Raw genomic sequence first — 17,610 nt, 5'->3', positions numbered from 1 at the left:
GAGTTTCCTCAGTCACTATTTCCCCCCCCCCACCTTACATTCCACTAGGGATAGTTTGTTATCGAGGTGAGCAATGTGATCTCTGATAGCAGCTTAAAAGTCTTCTGCTAAAGAGAAAACAAACCAAAAATAAACTTGAAAGAGAACAAAAGAACCGGGTTATGTAGAATGGCACAATGGGAGGGGAAGGGCTGGGGGAGCCTAAAAAGAGCAGTTGGGAGGGGTTTCTTTTTATACCAGGCTGAAGGCAATGAGCTGCTAATGCTGCAGTGCTGCTCCACGGTTGGGCACGTTTTCCAGGCTGGAATAACAGCAGGCTGTAGGCATGAGGCTGAGGGAAAGTGTCCCAGACTGGCTCTGGAGACTGCAGTGTGCAGCCACTGCGGGTGACAAGGGATTGCAAAGGCATTTGGAGGCAGCAGCGTGGTGGGGTGGCTTTTGGAGACGTGGGATGAGCAGTGGCTATCCTGGGCTAGAGCTGTGCCCTTCTGCTTCGTGCTTGACTTCAGCCTGACAAAAGATGTCCAGCACTCACAGGCAGGCTTTAATATTCCTCTGTTTTTATTAGATAAATCCCTGGTGCTTGACACTGAGTTTTTCTAATTAGAAAGGCAAATAACAGGAAAATCCTGGAGGAGGGGGGGTGCTGTTTAAGTCCAGGGCTTTTATTTTATCAACCCAGAGATTGTTTTGTACAAATGCTTCTTATTTTTGATAGTGTGATGAGATCAAGTATCTCAGTGACAGCACTGAGAAGAGTTACTGCTTTGAAAAACAAAGTATGCTTTGACTAACCCAGAGCTCTTTGCTTCTAACAAGGGATTGAGTGCACTTTGCTCTTTTTGGGGAGGTGCAGGTGCTTTCCTTTTTAAACAAATCCTCTGCTTTTGGTGTTTTGTTTGTGCTTTTTTTTTTCCCCCAGCTGAAGTGTAAGGAGACGTGGAGTCTAAATGGCTTGGTGAAGCACCTTTTTGGCAGGCAGCTGTTGAAGGATCGGTCTGTCCGCTGCAGCAACTGGGAAAAGTTTCCACTCAAGGAGGAGCAGAAGCTCTATGCAGCCACAGATGCCTATGTATGTACCACAGGGGATCACCATTCCAACCTCTGGGAGTAAATCCCTTCTCCAGTGTGCTCTTAGCTGATTGCTATTTCTTTAGCCCCTTGTCTGCAGGTGTTTACTGTAGCTTGTTGCCACTTTTGGATGCGTTGCCTTCTGGTTTTGTCATCTTTCTTAGCTGCTAATGAACCCAAATCTTGTTAAATATGGTATGTGAGGTGAAATTCAAAAGCAACTTGGAAGAAACACAGCCTTCACTGCTGACTAATACGGGAGAACCACACTGTGGGTTGTCAGGAAGAGTTCAGTTGCATATGAGTTTTGTGCTTCTCCAGAAGTCCCTGTTTTTTCAGTAATTTGGATGAATTTTGGTTTATCTGCAGTTCTGTGAAGGGTTTTATCAATGTGCTACTGGGTGCCACCTGCTTCCTGGGAGAAAATCATTATTCCTTATGGCAAGAAAAAAAATCCCTTCAGTCTCTTATTTCTAGACTTGGAGGAAGGGAAGTGGGACAGTGGTTTCTTTCCTGACCTCTAGTTTAAAGTTCAGCTGTGGAGAGTTTAGCCCCTGTGAAGACCCAGAACAGTAAGGAAAACATTCTGAGTTGTTTTGTGCCTGGTTCAGCTTTTGTAGCCATTTTTTCCCACTGCTCTGTTCACCTGGGCTGCCTTCTGGAGCCTCCCAGGAAAACATGGGGGAGTAACTCGTTTCTTTTCCAACACGTGTAGCCTAATTAGCACATTGCTGGCTTTAGGCTGTATTTTTCTGTTAGAACTCATTATTCATACCAAGGGAAATACTAAACACACCGAATCCATCTTGGTAGGTTTGTAGATCTTCTCGTGGAGCACGGCATGAAATCTGAATGAGGTGAGCAGATGGTGGCACTGAGAGCTGAGTACTGGGAGCTTTCTGTGTGCAGCCAGCTTGCTGAGAATACCCACTCTGGGATCTGTGCAAGAGTATCCATTCCAGAGGGAGTCCCAAGTCAGCATTTGGCCCTTAGTGCAGCATCCTGTGGCATGTAACCTGGTCCTGATGCACAGGGGAGTCAGGGTAGTAATTAGTATAATGTGAGCTGGATTCCAGTTTGGAATTCTGCTGGTCACTCTGTATTGGTGCCATGCTTTGCCTGATTAATTCCTGATTAATTTGCTGTTGTTGTTGTTGCTTTTTCTCTGTGGAGTACTGAGCAGTAATTATTTCTTTTCTCTCCTAGGCTAGCTACATTGTTTATGAAAAACTGAAAAATATGAATAAGAGTGACCGGAACTTAATTAGCGTGAGGAAAGGTAAGTTGTCCATCCAGGCACGAGGAATTTATTCCATGTACAATTGCATATTCCATTTCCCAGCAGGTATTTTAACAGTATCAGGTTTGTTTGGCTTCTTGGTGATTACAGATGACTTGCAGAGGGAGCAGATGGTAAAAAGTCTTGGATGCTCAGGGTAACCATACTCTGTTTTCCATAGGATGTAGGAAGGTACTCCTAGCATGTTTGTGTTTGTCTCTGCTGTACACAGAGATGGGAAGAATTCCCGCTGTCATTCCTGTTTGTTTATGGAAACACTTCAGTGAGTTAATTTCAGTGCTGCTGATGCAGGGACAAATACCTAATTTAAGGTGAAATAGGGCCACAAAACAAACCATGTTAGGAAGTTATGTTTTTATTGAGGCGTATCAATAGGGCCCAAATGTTTTAGAGCAGCTTAACATTATTTACTTCATCAGAGGAGATTTTAAAATCTTAGTTTTTGTTCAGTTCTGTGTTTCATAAAGGAGATATTACGGGTAGCTTAAGGCTGAAAAAGAGGTGGCAAGGGGGTTGTTTCCTTTTTGTTTTGGCTGACTTTTACTTTTCTGTCCAAGGCAGAAGTGGCAGTGCTGTCCCCTTGATATGAGGTGCAGGATTTGGCCTTGTCTGTGTGAGCAGCTCTTTTCTGGGAGCTGGAGGGAAGCTGGGAGGGATCACTTCGTAGCGGTCCCGTTGTGTAGCTGTTTTCCCTGAGCTTGTGTAATGGAAGAGATGCAATGCTGAGATACTTGGAAGCTTGGCCTGATTCTCTGTGCTTGATTTTTAAGCCCTGGAAAATGCTGTCTTAGTAGCTGTACATCTGGTAGGAATGCAGTCATGGGAATGGGAGTTCTTTAGGTAGTTAGCCCCTAGTTATTACAGAATGACCAATTGTTACACTTGTTACAGATGCCACAGCTGAGGGTGTGAAGGAGCGCTTGGCTTCACTGGCTGAAGAGATAACAGACCTGGCTTCTCACATCCCCGACTCTTCTGGAGAATTGGAAAACTTCCAGAGGTCAGTTTTTTTGCTGACTTGTCTCTGCCTCCACAATCAGTGCTTTGCCTCTGATCAAGTACATGTGTTTGAACAGACATCTGTTACCTGTTTGTTGTTTTCCAAGGAAATGTATTTTCTTACACATATGAATATGTGTTTTCACTGGTCTAATTGCAACGGATTTGACACTGAACTTGGCTCAATTTTGTTCTGTAGTAACTGCCTCTGTAATTTTGTTTTACCTTCCTTGGTTTTATCTCCTAGGGCTGCAGAAATACTAGCTGAGATATCAGAGAACATCAGTGCCTTAAAAACCACCCTGTTGGGCTCAGGTTCCCCTTCTGGACTGGAGAGGAGCTGTGGTGCAGATCCAACACATTTTGAAGCCACGTCAGCAAAAGTCCAAGCACAAAAAGCTCAGGACTGTGCTGAGCAACCTGAAGGTGACCTCAACATCTGCTCTGATGCTACGCTGGCTGTCCTCTGGGAGGAAGAAATGGGTGGAGAGGAGGCACAGAGAGGCAGCACTGCCCTGGAAAATGTGGCTCCAGCAGCCAAATTTGCAGACAGAGAGAGCGGAGATGACTTTGCATCCCTGGACATTACTGAGCAAGAGCTTCAGGTCCTGGAACATCAGGCTGCCAAGGAGTTGGTCAATGAAGCTGCCCCCGAGGTAATGAGAATTTGTTTAGTTCTAATATTTCTTTCAGATATTTTGGTTTTAATGGACAGGCCTCAGAGCTGGATGTTGAACTAAATTGTCTTTGGTAAGAATTTGAAGCATACGGAGAAGTGGCTTATAGGAGCTACAAAAGGTTGGAAGGTTATGGGTAAAACAGAAATTACTTGGCTTCTAAGAGGACCCTGTTGATTTTGTAGGAGGCATGTTCCACAGACAATGAACAAAATGTGTCCTGTGTCATTGAGAGTGATGAGGAGCTGGAAATGGAGATGCTGAAAGTGAGTGCCTCGGGGTTTGTTTTGCAATTTTTTTTTTCTAATGATGCTGCTCTGGGATCACAGTGGAGTGGAGCACACTTAAGGGGAGGGAATATGAAACAAAACAGTGCTGCCTACAGAAGATGGGTGGAATAAACACATGAACACCTAAAGAATTCCATTTGCTGCTGTTAGACTGGAGTATCATTTGCCTCCTGTGCAATCTTCACTACACCAGCTTGGGCTTGATCCACCCACAAGATGTAAGTTGTTATAACTAGATTAAAACTTGGTTCCCATATCATATTACCTTGGATAGGCATTTTATCCACCCTTCCATGCTTCAAAATAACTTTTTTTCTTCTTCATTTCTCAGTCCCTGAAAGATGTAGATGATTGTGAAGGAGTTTTACCTGAGGGAGAGTCCAGTGAAGGCCGCAAAACTCCCGACACAGGAGTGGATGTAGCACCAGATGGTGATGAAGATGAAGGCATTGAAGAAGAGGAGGAGGAATATTTTGGTATGCTTTTTTGAAAATCTTAGTGCATGATGAAATAAATTTTTTAAAATCACAGTTTGTGGAAGCACAGTGACTTTTAGGGGTTGGTTTGTCAAACCGGGAAGATAAAGCTCACCCGGGTTTCCAAGGGAGAGCTTGGACCATGTCAAGATGAAATTTGGCAAGGATGAAAAACAGGCAATGGTGTGCTTGGTAAAAGAGAATGAAGTTTTGCCCTGATCAGCTGATATCTGCTTCTTGGGAATGAAACCAGTGTGGGGGCCCTGCAGAGCCAAGAGGACCCGCTCAGAACCCAGCATGGGGGAGGTGACACCTCCTCTGTCTGCCTGTTCTCCTCCTGTTGCTGTTGCACAGCAGAGTTCTGCACAAATTCTGCCTTGGGGGTGATTTTGACTTGCTTTGGGGTTGTCCCTGTGGAGAGAAATCAAATGGGGAAAAGCAGCTGAAATGTGAGGAGTTGGGCTTGTTTGGATGAACCTGTTCCAGATGAAGCAGTTATGCATTACAGTCATATTGCTTTATCTCATTAATCAAGCCATATGTTCTCCTCCTCATGCAGGGTCTCTGAGGAGCCTCTTGGCTTTTTTTTAATCCTTCATTCTAGCCTGAAAATATCTGGAGTTTGATATCTCTCTTTTCACTGGAATTGCCCAAATTCTAACCCGTGGGCATCACAAACCATGAGCAGGCTGTTGTTTGTGGAGACAGCGCTTTATCTTTTGAAAATTTAATCCCAAATGAGTGTTTCCTCCTCTCTCCCACTAAAGATCCACTGCTGCCAGAACCTGCAGAAAGCCACATCATGTGTCTGAAGACCTATTTTGGGCATTCATCATTTAAACCGTGAGTGTATTTTCTGTCACAGTGGACACTCTGGGGTGTGCATTCCTGCCCTTCCTTCAACCTGGATGATGTTTTTATTCCTGCTTGCTTGAAAAAATGGCAACAAGCAAATCCAGGTCTTGCTCACACTCTTTTTGTGTTGGAGACAACTGATCCACAAGCACTGTGCAAACTGCAGGTGTTATTTGTGATCTCCTGTGCGTGTCTGCACCAAGTGCTGCTTGCCTGAGTCCTATTAGAGATCCCCACTCTGGCACTCGTGGCCCTGCCTGCAGTACTTGGAGCGTCTGAGTAGCTGCAGTGTGCAAAGACAACACTCTGAGGCAGCCTCAAGGGTCCCTTTAACCCACAATTTAACAGAATATGCACTTTCATATGATTTGCTTGTTATCTGTGGTGGCAAAAATCCAGTATTCCCCTTTGTTTAATTTCAAGGGTCCAGTGGAAAGTCATCAATTCTCTTTTGGAAGACAGAAGAGATAATCTTGTTGTCATGGCAACTGGTGAGTTACCATTGAATCCTAAGAAACAATAAAAAGTCGTTCCCATTTTGGGGCAGGGCTTGGTTTGTTGGGCTCACCAAGGTGTTAGAATTCTCTGTTGTAGCTGCAGAGAAAGCACAGTGACTCACTTGTGCTGCTTTTTCCCTCTCAGGCTACGGAAAAAGCTTGTGCTACCAGTTTCCCCCTGTGTACACTGGCCGCACAGGAGTTGTCATCTGCCCTCTGATCTCGCTGATGGAGGACCAGGTGCTGCAGCTGACGTGAGTAACGTGGGCAGCAGTGCCAGGCTGCTGCTGGATTCCCCATGGAATCACCTGCATCCTGCCTGTTCCTGGGTGTTTCCCACTTGCAGCTTGGCTGTTGGTGTGTCAGCTGCAGAGCACGTGTTTCTCGAGGAACACACCTGCCTGCCTCAGCGGTCTCGGATCCACGGATTCACCGCCTAGGTGAACCACGGGCCGAGGTTGCAAAGGATGGGCGCTGGTGAGAGGTTTTTGAAGGCACTTATTTTGGGATTCACAGGCCTTTTGTGTCCAGACCAAAGTGATGGGAAGCTGTTTGAGGCTGTCAGACTCATGTCAAAGTTTGGTAGGGCTTCCTTTGGGTCTGAGGAGTGACATCTGAACCGAGTACAGCCAGAAGCTGTAAGCCATCCAGATCAAAGCCACAGCACAGGCTTTCAAGAGGGACAGTGTAGTAGGTCTCCTAACACCTGGTCTCTTCACCTCTTAAGAGATCTGAGGGGGCAACTTGTGGGTGACACCAAATCACTCTGACATGAGTGGTTTTAGGTGTTGTCAAGATAAATCTCTTTGATTTTTAATACCTGATAATGCTTTCTCCACACGTCTTCACTTCCTATTGTAAGAGCTATTCACTTCTGACCCTTTTCACTGAAGCTGTGGGACTCATGCTGAGTTGTCTAGTTCATTGCTGCCTTGTCCAGCTTGGGAAGAACGAGTCTCTTGTCAAAGAGGGGATATGAAGGTGTTTTGAAGTGAAGAACATCAATTAACGTGTGGCATTTTCTGCTGCACATCGTGGCTGTGTGCAGATGAATGGCTGGACAGCCTAAGCTCCTTGACTATTACTCAGCAGGGTAATAGTTGTGTGTTCAGCTGCTGCTTTGACTTTTCCACTCTTTTCCTCAGTGGAAGGGGTTTATTCACTACCTTCCAAATATCCAAAATGAGAGGGTCATTCATTTTGAAGGCCGAGGGGACTGAATTTCTACGAACTGCAGCAGTTTGTCTGTCAGTCTGGCTGCAGTTTGGGCTGAGCACCTGTGGAAGCCAAGGGCTCTGAGGCAATGCAGCAAATCACTGAGTTAAGAGGTAAAATATGAATCATTTGAGCTGGTAATTATTATGTCATTAAAAACCAGCCACCTGATTTAAAATTAGCAGATGCAGCAGCATCAGTAACTCACAAAAATTGAACAAGGTAAAAAAATTGTGATCTAGCAAGGCTTACATCCAAATGTGAGGAACTGCGGCAGTGAATAGTTAAAGAAAATACATTTAGCATATTCTTCTGGGTGTTTTATTTGTGAACTTGTGCAAGGAACATGGTCTTCCTTTCTCTGATTCCTACTAATCCAGTGTGTGTGTTGTGGAGACAGCTGGAGGGGAAGTGCAAGAGCATTTGGGTGGCAGGAAGAGCCGTGCACCGCTCCTGCTTTTTCTATAGGTGTTTCACACAAAGATCCTTGAGGAAAGTAGTCTCTGACCTCACAGCTTGAGCTTCCTTTAGAAATGCTGGCACAGGCTGGAAGCTGAAGCTTGGAGAGTGAGGCTGTTGATGACTGTGCTGTTTTATTTTTGCAGAATGACAGGGATTCCAGCTTGCTTCCTTGGTTCAGCTCAGTCGAAACAGGTCAAGGATTCCATCAGAGGGTGAGTGTTAGCTGAGCCTTCTGGTGCTCTAGGCTGTGACATAGGGGTGCTGGAGGGGTAGGAGCTCCCTGCTTTCATCATCACTGAAACTCCTGGTTCTGGCCCAGCCTTGGGACCTGGCACTCAGGATGTTGTTTGCATTCAGCCAGGCTCAGTGTGTGGGAGGCTATAGCCACCATCCTGTGCCTTTTGTCTGGGTGGATGGAGCTGTTTGACTCAGCTGTGTTCTGATTTATACCTGATTTTAGCCAGGTTTTAAGCCTATATCTGTCATCAACACAACAGTCCCTTCTTATTCTAAGGGGTGGCAAATCTCATTTTCCTTTTCCTGTAATGCCTTGCTTTCCTGTGGTTCTGAAATGTTTTCCATGGTTTTCACTTAATTCCTCTTGTTTCCCATCAGAAATATGTTGTTCTCATATTGTTTTTCAATGCAGTCATGATTTCATTGAATTGAACTGTCTGGGGTCTTCTGTGTCAGTGTATTTTTTTCTGGTCTTTCAGGGGTCAGTACAGAGTCGTATACATGACTCCAGAGTTCTGTTCAGGGAACTTGGAATTACTTCAGGACCTTGACCAAACTGTTGGTAAGTTGGAGATCAGACTTGTGGGTGAGTTGCCAGGCAGCTTAAATTGATAATTATGTTTAAGCCTTTTTGATGATTGAGGACTTTTTACCCATTTCTCGGTGAGAGTAGTGACACCATTTATTCCTGTTCATCACACAAGGTGCTGTCACTGATGAAAAAAATCATCTGTGAGTGTGGAAAATACAACAGATGACATCTGTAATTCTTATTTGTGACTGTGATTGAGAAGCAGTGAGTGGGAAAAGGTCCTGTTGGAACTAGCTTGGGATTTTGATCCCCATGAGGGACATTGGAAGTCTGGAGCTTGGATTGTAGTGGTGGGGAGACTGTGAAAGCTCTTGGGCTTTTTTATGAAAGAGGACTTTAAGTTGGTGCAGCAGAAAGCATTCCAGGAACAAAAACTAAAGCACTACTGGTGACTTCTCAGAAAAGCTGGAGCTTGCTGTGCTGTGGTTTTGTGTCCCCCAGGTATCACCCTCATAGCTGTGGATGAAGCTCACTGCATCTCCGAGTGGGGCCACGACTTCAGGAACTCCTTCAGAAGTTTAGGCTTGTTAAAGAAGACTCTGCCATCGGTGAGGTTTGGCTGTATTGGGTTTGTGATGCAAGAAGAGGGTTTTTCTGTGATAGTTTGGGAATACCAGCCTTTTCCTGTTGTGCTCTGGGTGTACTGACCATGCTGGTTTGGAGTTGGAGAATCCCTGTCAGTGACTGGGCTTTGTAGGTTTTTCCCAGCGTTTAAACGAAGGATGTTCTGAACTTGGACTTCCAGAAACTTATGAAATTTAAATTGCTTTGGATCCTGATGCTGAGGAGGAGGATGTCCCTAAGGTTCTGGTTTAATACTGGAGGATTTTGTTTTACCTGACTGGGTGACTTTTGGGAGCATGCCACTGATTTGTAGACACTCCTCAAGCACTTATTGCATAAACTCAGAAATTTAGACCTGAACTTAATATCTTTTCTTTGGAAGTGTCATCCTCTATTGCCTAAATTTAGCTAATCACATCAGTGAATTGCTATGGACTCGTGGAAGATATATTTGGAATAAAACTTTGTATTTCATGTTTTCTGTTCCTCTCTGCTCTCTGGAGAGCTTTGGTCTAAAATGTTGAAGCTCAATATTAACTCTATTTTCCAAATGACTGGACTTATCCAATGATAAACACAATTAAGTGCCTGTCTAGGTCCTGCATCAGTAGAATCTTGAGGTTTTTGGTGTAAAAAATAATCAATGAGAGGTCATGAATGTTGTTCTTACACCTCTTTGCAGGTCCCAGTTATTGCTTTAACTGCGACTGCGAGCCCCTCAATTAGAGAGGACATCGTCAAATGCCTGAAGCTGAGGGATCCCCAGGTCACCTGTACCAGTTTTGACAGACCTAACCTGTACCTGGAAGTTGGACAGCAAAGTGGAGACATCAGTAGGGATTTGAAGCAGTTCCTAACTAGGAAAGGAAGGTAAGGATTTAAGCCTGGTTTTGATCCCTTAGGTGTGTTTTTTTTCCACAGGCAGGTGGCTTTTTTTTTGTTCCGTATCTTTACATGTTGTTGTTATTTTCAGCAGCTCTGTGTATGAGTTTGAAGGCCCCACTATCATCTACTGCCCTACAAGAAAGGCCACTGAGCAGGTGGTGTGTGAACTGAATAAACTCAGCGTGGCCTGTGGCACCTACCATGCTGGGATGGGGAACAAGCAGAGGAGAGACACTCACCACCGGTTCATGAGGGATGAAATTCAGGTATGTAGGAGACAAAATTGTCTTGGTCCTATTTAGAATTGCAGAGTTTTTGGTAGAAGATAATTTTGGGATATCAACCTGTGTTAGCCATGTCCTCTGTCTGCAATTCTGGGTGAAGAAATTGCTGGTCTGTGCTGACAGGAATAAAATTCCTGGCTTATTTTTCAAATTTTTGTAGTAATTCCCTTAAAAATGCATGGTATCCAAGGAAAATGGTGGTAGCTGGAACAAGATGACAAGGTCTGTGAGCTGCTTCTTTCCTGGGCTGCAGAAATATCCTGGGACTTCTTGTGTTCCTTTTCATGATCTGTTTTGTGCCTGTTGAGGACAGCTACTCCAAAACACTGCTGCATTTGGCACAGCACATCATCCCTCTCATGGTTATAAATCCTATGGCTGTGCTCTGGCCAAACTCAGCACTGTGGATCTGAAGCTGTTGTAGTTCAGGCTCAATTTAGAGTCTGTGGCAGCAGATTGGCACCAAGTGTGTGTGAATTGACCCAGGCATGTTCTTTGGGACCACCTTGAAGGCACGTGGCTCCTGTTTTGCAGTGTGTTGTGGCCACGGTGGCGTTTGGAATGGGCATCAATAAGGCCGATATCCGGCTGGTCATCCACTACGGCGCCCCGAAGGAGATGGAATCCTATTACCAGGAAATGGGGAGAGCCGGGCGCGACGGGCTTCCCGCTGCCTGCCACGTCCTGTGGGCTGCCACAGACCTCACCTGTAACAGGTAAAGCTCTGGGCACAGCCCTTTTCTCCCTCCTCAGGGCCTTTTGCCATGGGTCTCTGCAGCTCAGGAGCCTGTGGGCTTGGGAGAACCTCTCTGTCTCTCATTTCTGGAGTGGGACAGGGGAGCAGTGGTCAGCATTTAAGGGACTGCATTTGTTGCTTCCGTCTCAGACGCCTCCTGAACGAGATCCAGAACGAGACCTTCCGGCTGTACAAGCTGAAGATGTTGGCAAAGATGGAGAAGTACCTGGTTTCCAATAGCTGCAGGAGGAAGTGAGTGCTGGAACCTATTTAGTGCTGTGTCACTGCAGGCAGCTTTGGTAAGAGCTGCTGGGACTCGGGGGTTGTGCAGCCAGAAGGCATCTCAGACTCACAATGTGTTCTACAAGCACAGAACATTCTATTCTGTATTAATAAGCAGTATCAAAAGTACAACCTTCAGCACATTTATACCTTTCCTTATTTGCTTTTTTCAAAAAAAAAGTCTTTTTCTTTAGAGGAGTCAAGGCTAAGTAATTGGTTCCCCGGTGAATTAATTAATGATGCTGATTTCAACTCCATTTTCTGCAATAAATTTCACGTGTAAATTCTTGGTCTTTTATTGAATTGTTTTTGTTCCCTTGGGTAGAATCATCCTGTCTCATTTTGAAGACAGACAACTCCGAAAGGTTTCCTCTGGCATCATGGGCACAGAAGAATGCTGTGATAATTGCAGGTCCAGGTAAGCTTTCTTCCCTGAAGGCTGATCATAGAGGTTATGTTCTCTCAGACTGACTTACAAGGCAAATTATCTAAAAGAATTGACTTTCACACATCTGATCTTGCAGCTGTTCAGCCTGAGGTTTATTTTTGAACATCTCTCTAACCTTTTTCTCGTGAGTCAAGCAAACTGTGATAAGCTCTGAGTTAGGCTGTGGGAAAGCCTGGAAGCAGAGCAGGATCACAGTTCCTAAAAGGGATTTAGAGCAACACTCAGTGAAAAACACTTCTATTCATCAGTTTAAGCCCTGCTAGGTAATTAATCCCAAAAGACAACACTTGCAAATGGTGCGCACTACCAGGTGTTTAAGGCTAAATTGCCCCAGTGTCCAGGGAGCTGTTCTCCCGTGCTGACATGTGCTCTTTTAACCTTGCTGATAATCTCATGGATGTGCTGGATGAGAGGCACCCAGGAGGCTGAGTCACTTCCTTCTGTGGTTACCATAAGGCTTTCCCTGAAGTTCCAGTAAAGCATTCCTTGCTCTTGCTGTTGGCATGATGCTTTCTGATCCCAGGCAAGATGTTAGGCTGTGTTGCTTTCAGGGGAAGTGTTACCCATTTCGCTACTGAATTTCTGTATGTCAGGGATTTGGACAGCTTTTCCTGGCCTCTACTACAACTAAGTAAAAAAAAAGAATTTAAGAGATAATTATTTCCCTCTTTGCAGTCACCTTGCTGTGCTAATCAAGAGCCAGGTAGTGAATTTGTATTGCATCACTGAAAAGGCTTGAAATAGATAATTTTAATTTTTCTCCTTAGCAATGGTTTCTGCCATTCATTTTTCAGTGGGTTCTTGTAGTCAGTAACAAGGTACATCAATAGACCTTTTAATAGGGTTGCTCCTTACTCCTGGTTTTTATTTTTCCTTTATGTTCTTATAGAAACAGAAAAAAACGGTTTTTTTAGTGCAGTTAAAGAAAAGTTGTGCATGCCCAAATCACTACAAATGTTTAAATACTGAATTCAAAAGATTGCTGAGACAATGTTCTTAAGAGCAGGTGTCGTGGAGAAGTTACTGTTGGGTCTGAGAAGTTACATTGATGGAAATATAAATATGTCTTGAAGTTACATTGATACAGACAATTTAATGTATAGAACCAGGATTGACATTGGAGACTAAGTACAAGTCAATCACTTGTGGTTATTTCATTTAATTATTTTGTTAATCGCTGGGTTGATGACATTTGGAGCAAGGGAGAGGGGCCTTGATTTGTTTGTGTGAAGCTCTGCTTCCTTTGTGCCTTTCAGCAGCTCCTGCCTGGCAGTCCCCAGTGACTTGGACTGCGGATTGCAGGACTTTGGGAAGCAAGCACAGCAGCTGCTGTCTGCAGTGAGTGCCCTGGATGAGAAGTTTGGCACCAGAATGCCAATTCTGCTTCTTCGAGGGTCGGTGAGTGATGGGACAACTCCCTGTGTGTGCTCTTGTGACAGTGTCTCTCTCAACTGATCTGCCAGTCAGTACATGCACATACATCCTTGTCCATGTGTGTATACCATTTTCCTTGGGGAAATGGATGTTTGTGTAAGAGCTGCTCTTGACTTTGGGAAGCTGCTCAGCTCCACTCCCCATGCAACAAGCAAGATGGTTGTCCTCTAATTTTTTTATGCAAATGCATCATTTTGATTATCTTGAGAGGAACAGCCTTATCAGAATGAAGGAGAACCATCTTGGCTCAATTAGCTGGCTTATGTTTGAATAAAGCAATGGATGGCTTCCACTGTAGCTTTGTGTTGCTCTCTGACTTGGAGTACCAAAGTAGGAAGTAAGGGTACCAGAATGAATATAAATTCACTTTTCTACACATTTTATTTCAATTGTTCTGAAATACTAAGTGAGAAACTCACTGGAAATAGAATAAGGACAAAATACTTTTTATGTTTACAAACAGAGGAGAAAATGAATGACCTGTGGTACTTGGTAAAACTGGGGGTGAATTATGTTCCTTGTTTAACATTTCAATGAAGTTAAGCTGCTGGTTGTCAGTCAGGTGTATCTAGGGAAAAATGAACTTGCCACAGCCTTGGCGAGAAAGAAAGTAGAGAGAAAGTAGATGAGAAGTGGAATAGATTAGAGGAAGCTCCTCACAGACTGGGCTTTTGGTTTGCTGATTGTACTTGAAGCTTCCCTGTGCAAGGAGTGGACAAATCTGACAGATTGTTTCAAAACTTTCAGTTCTCTCAGCGCTTGCCAGACCGGTACCGGAGACACCCTCTCTTTGGCTGTGGGAAAGAGTGGCCGGAGAACTGGTGGAAACTGCTCTGCCAGCAGCTGATAATGGAAGGGTTCCTCAAAGAAGTCTCAGCCCATAACAACAAGTTTGCAACCATTTGTGTGCTCACCCAGAAGGTACTTGTGGTACTGCAGTGACCCACTGAGAGCTCCTCCTGAGTCATCCACAGCTAAGCAGCCTGGTTTATTTCTTACAGGGTAGAAATTGGCTGTCAAAAGCTGGATCTACCTCAAATCCAAGTCTTCTATTACAGTCCAGTGAAGACCTTAATCTGCAGAGGCCTTCTACCAGGTAATGGTAGCACATGTGTCCTCCTGAATGCCTCTTTACTAACATCTGGTCTGTCTCTGAAATCTGCTTTTGGAGGAGGCTTTGAGATGCTCAGTGTTGTGGTTTTTTTCATGAAGAACGATGATTCTCAAAATTAATCAATAACTTGATTTGCCAAGTACAACTTGAAATCAGTTTATTTAGCAGAATGTTACTTTTTTGAAGGGCAGTGTCACTACACAATGGAATTAAGATATAATCAATTGCATTACAGCAGCAGGCGTTCGCCTGTGCTCCCCAGGCAGCGCTCCCCAGGCACAAAAGGAGCAACACAGTCACCAGGCAAGCAGGTCTGTACCAGTACAACCCTCCTGCAGTGTGATCCGTCCTTGCTCATATTAAAAAAAAAAAACCTAAACAACCAACTTGCAAACATCACAAATTCATGTTTTGTCAACAGCCAACTCGGTGAAAAGATGGTAAATCAGCATTTGTCTTGTTCTTCTGGTTTTTTTATAGGTTTCTCTATATGAGATGTTCTCCTGTTACAGAAAAGGTGACACTCCTCCAAGAAGCACTAACATGCTTAACAGGTACAGTATTTGAAATTAAACAGGTTTACCTCATTTTGACTGTTCATGGGGATGGTTAAAATGAGCATTTTTTTTTCCTGTGAAATGGATGCAGAATTGTTTAATGCATTAAAAAAAGACAAGTGCCTAAAACTTGCTGTACACAGCACTGTACTTCAAAATCTCTTGTATTTACAAGATTTCACAGTTAATGTCAGGGAACATAGAGGGCTCTGCTTTTTCACACTGCTTTGGAGAAGACTGAGACCAACTCGAGGCTCCCTCAGGTCAAAAGAAATCAAATTACCTCTTGCAAAAAGCAGACCAAGTAATTTGTGTTGCTGGCTCAGGTGCTGCTTCAGATTAAATGCACCTTTTATTTCTGAGCGGATTCCTCCTTCGTGCCGCCATTCTGGTGCTGGCAGATGACAGGAAGAGAGGCTTGGTCACTTAGGTGAATAGCTGCCACTGCAGCCATGTGAAAACATATTATTTTAGGGATAGTTAAAATCCAGATCAAAAAGGAAAGGAGGCTCTTAGTCTGACTTGTGTGCTAACAGATAGCGCAGTGTAATCATGGCAGTCCAGTCAAGGGTAAATGTCCCTGAGCCCATGGATTGGGAGCTGTGCTAATTCCACTCACAGCACAGCAGCTGTCTCCCTGTCACTGATGGTTTTAAGGTGATCTCTGTTCTTGGCCAGGATTAATGTTCTCAGCCATGGGCAAAAATGAAAAGTGGGGTGTCACAGGGACAAGTGACTGTCAGAGCTTGTTTTTGTTTGTTCAAGACATGGGAATCCAGCATTGAGAGATCTTGCTGAGTTGGGTTGGTTTTTTTCCCCCAAGACTCCCACAGATACTATTTCAGGCTGTTTTTGGGTTACAGCACCAGATCAGAGACATTGTGACGTTAAAGATACTGCTGGTTGTACCCCAACCAGCTCCAGTCCCACCTAGGAGCAGAGCTGGCATGAGGTGCTGTTGGAGCTGGCAAAAGAAGTTGGGCTGCTGCTCTCCCACAGCCTTGAACCAAGTGCCTGAATAAACTGATCTAAGTCGAGGCTTGCTTCACACTTGATGTTTTGTTAGTGTTTCAGGACACTCACCACTGAGATCTCCTCTGAAGCCCCAAGAACCAAGTGTTTCATCCCGAGAACAAGAACTAGAGGTAAGGTTTTCTGGGATAGGGAGGATTATCTCTGAGTTGCAGTCAGCCTGCAAGCCACAGTTGTTCTGTGTTTGGGTGGCTGGTTGGCTTGGACAGCTCTTAAAATTACTGAGTTGTTTTGAATAGAAGTCCCAGAATAGGGCTGAAATAACAGGAGGAGGGATTAATGGATTGCAGGGGTTTTTGTGTATTATTGGAAAGATCAGGGAGGTGATAACTTGTGCTCTTGTAATAATTACACCTATGAGTGATGCAGAGCTGCTTCATGAGTATTTGGTTTCTTCCTTCCCAGGCTGCTCTGTATGGCAAGCTGCTGACTGCTAGACAGAAGGTAGCTAATGAGAAGGAAATTCCTCCAGCTGTCTTGGCAACCAATAAGATCCTGGTGGAGATGGCCCGGATAAGGTAAAACCAGCATGCAGACGTGTTGTACAAAGTGGGGAGCTTGCAAGCCAAGTCACAAATCCCTTTCCTGCTTCTGTTGGGAGAGTGGAGGCATCTGAAGTGCCTCCACCAGCTACTGAAAGGCATTAGGCAGCAATGGTTTGGGAATGTCTTATGTTGTTGCATTCTTCATCCTAAACCAGGCCCACAAGCATTGAGAATCTGAAGAAAATTGATGGTGTGTCTGAAGCCAAGTCCACCATGTTGATGCCTCTCCTGGATGAAATTAAGGGCTTCTGCCAAGTGAATGGTTTGCAGGTATGATGAACTCAAGTGTCTTCTCCTTGGCAGGAGCCTTAAGGATAGGAATTGTTCTGCAGCTGTTGGACTCCATGGAGTTGTCTTTCTGGTTCAAAAAATACTTTGCAAAATTCTGCAAAAAAAATACTTTGATCTAGCAATGGGAACCAAAAGCATGCCTAGTTTTTCAGTTGTTTTGGGGGAGTGTGTGTTGAGAAAGTTTAGCTCAAATGGAGAAGTTCCCATGAAGACCGAATGCCACAGTTTGTTCTGATGGAATAGTTTGACATGGAATGAGGAATACCTAAGATGACGTGTTGGCCTGGGCAATTTGTTCTGGCTGGTTTTCTTTTCCAAGTTCCTTGAATGATGCCATGCTGGTTTTAGTAAGATGGGAACATGTGGGTGTCCATCTGGATTCTCTCCTTGCTTTAGTTTTCCCTCCCTTCTTTACTTTTTTTTTTTTTTTTTTTGGTTTAAGAACATGGAGTTGGGGTCAAAACCCACCTCCAGAGAGATGAATGATTCTGTTAGTGCTACTTCATCAGGTAACTTCAGATAATGGGAGGGTGAATCACTGGTTGTCACTGGGTTACAATTCGTTTAATTCTGCTTTATCTCACTTAGACCGACACTTTCCCCACATCTGAATCTAAGGTTCAGAAGGAAGCGTCTCCCTGGAAGTGTTCTAGAGCCCTTTCTCCCTCAGAGGAGGTCACATATATCCTGTTCCAGGAGAAAAATTACTCTCTGGTAAGCTTTTGACTGTGGATGCTTTTGCTTTGCTGAAAACTGACAGCAGGGAT

The 17,610-nt window shown here is 44.4% G+C and overlaps 1 protein-coding gene across 1 annotated transcript in view; it reads left to right on the top strand.

The window, feature by feature from the left end:
• WRN (WRN RecQ like helicase) overlaps positions 1-17,610 on the top strand; it is a 28,770-nt gene that overhangs the window by 6,822 nt on the left and 4,338 nt on the right. The window contains exons 7-32 of the mRNA XM_058837974.1: positions 923-1,072; positions 2,278-2,350; positions 3,263-3,371; positions 3,618-4,026; positions 4,233-4,313; positions 4,669-4,813; positions 5,581-5,656; positions 6,092-6,159; positions 6,311-6,419; positions 7,986-8,054; positions 8,559-8,641; positions 9,113-9,219; positions 9,918-10,105; positions 10,209-10,386; positions 10,939-11,120; positions 11,291-11,392; positions 11,748-11,840; positions 13,127-13,268; positions 14,052-14,225; positions 14,306-14,400; positions 14,654-14,729; positions 14,899-14,972; positions 16,042-16,120; positions 16,413-16,525; positions 16,708-16,822; positions 17,432-17,557. Of these exons, the coding sequence (XP_058693957.1) occupies positions 923-1,072; positions 2,278-2,350; positions 3,263-3,371; positions 3,618-4,026; positions 4,233-4,313; positions 4,669-4,813; positions 5,581-5,656; positions 6,092-6,159; positions 6,311-6,419; positions 7,986-8,054; positions 8,559-8,641; positions 9,113-9,219; positions 9,918-10,105; positions 10,209-10,386; positions 10,939-11,120; positions 11,291-11,392; positions 11,748-11,840; positions 13,127-13,268; positions 14,052-14,225; positions 14,306-14,400; positions 14,654-14,729; positions 14,899-14,972; positions 16,042-16,120; positions 16,413-16,525; positions 16,708-16,822; positions 17,432-17,557 (3,216 nt within the window). The remainder of the gene's footprint in view (positions 1-922; positions 1,073-2,277; positions 2,351-3,262; positions 3,372-3,617; positions 4,027-4,232; positions 4,314-4,668; positions 4,814-5,580; positions 5,657-6,091; positions 6,160-6,310; positions 6,420-7,985; positions 8,055-8,558; positions 8,642-9,112; positions 9,220-9,917; positions 10,106-10,208; positions 10,387-10,938; positions 11,121-11,290; positions 11,393-11,747; positions 11,841-13,126; positions 13,269-14,051; positions 14,226-14,305; positions 14,401-14,653; positions 14,730-14,898; positions 14,973-16,041; positions 16,121-16,412; positions 16,526-16,707; positions 16,823-17,431; positions 17,558-17,610) is intronic.

This window comes from Poecile atricapillus, chromosome 4, assembly GCF_030490865.1.
Source record: "Poecile atricapillus isolate bPoeAtr1 chromosome 4, bPoeAtr1.hap1, whole genome shotgun sequence".
Lineage (NCBI taxonomy): Eukaryota > Metazoa > Chordata > Aves > Passeriformes > Paridae > Poecile > Poecile atricapillus.
Note: the sequence above shows the minus strand (reverse complement) of the source record. Positions and strands in the feature narration are given on the sequence as shown.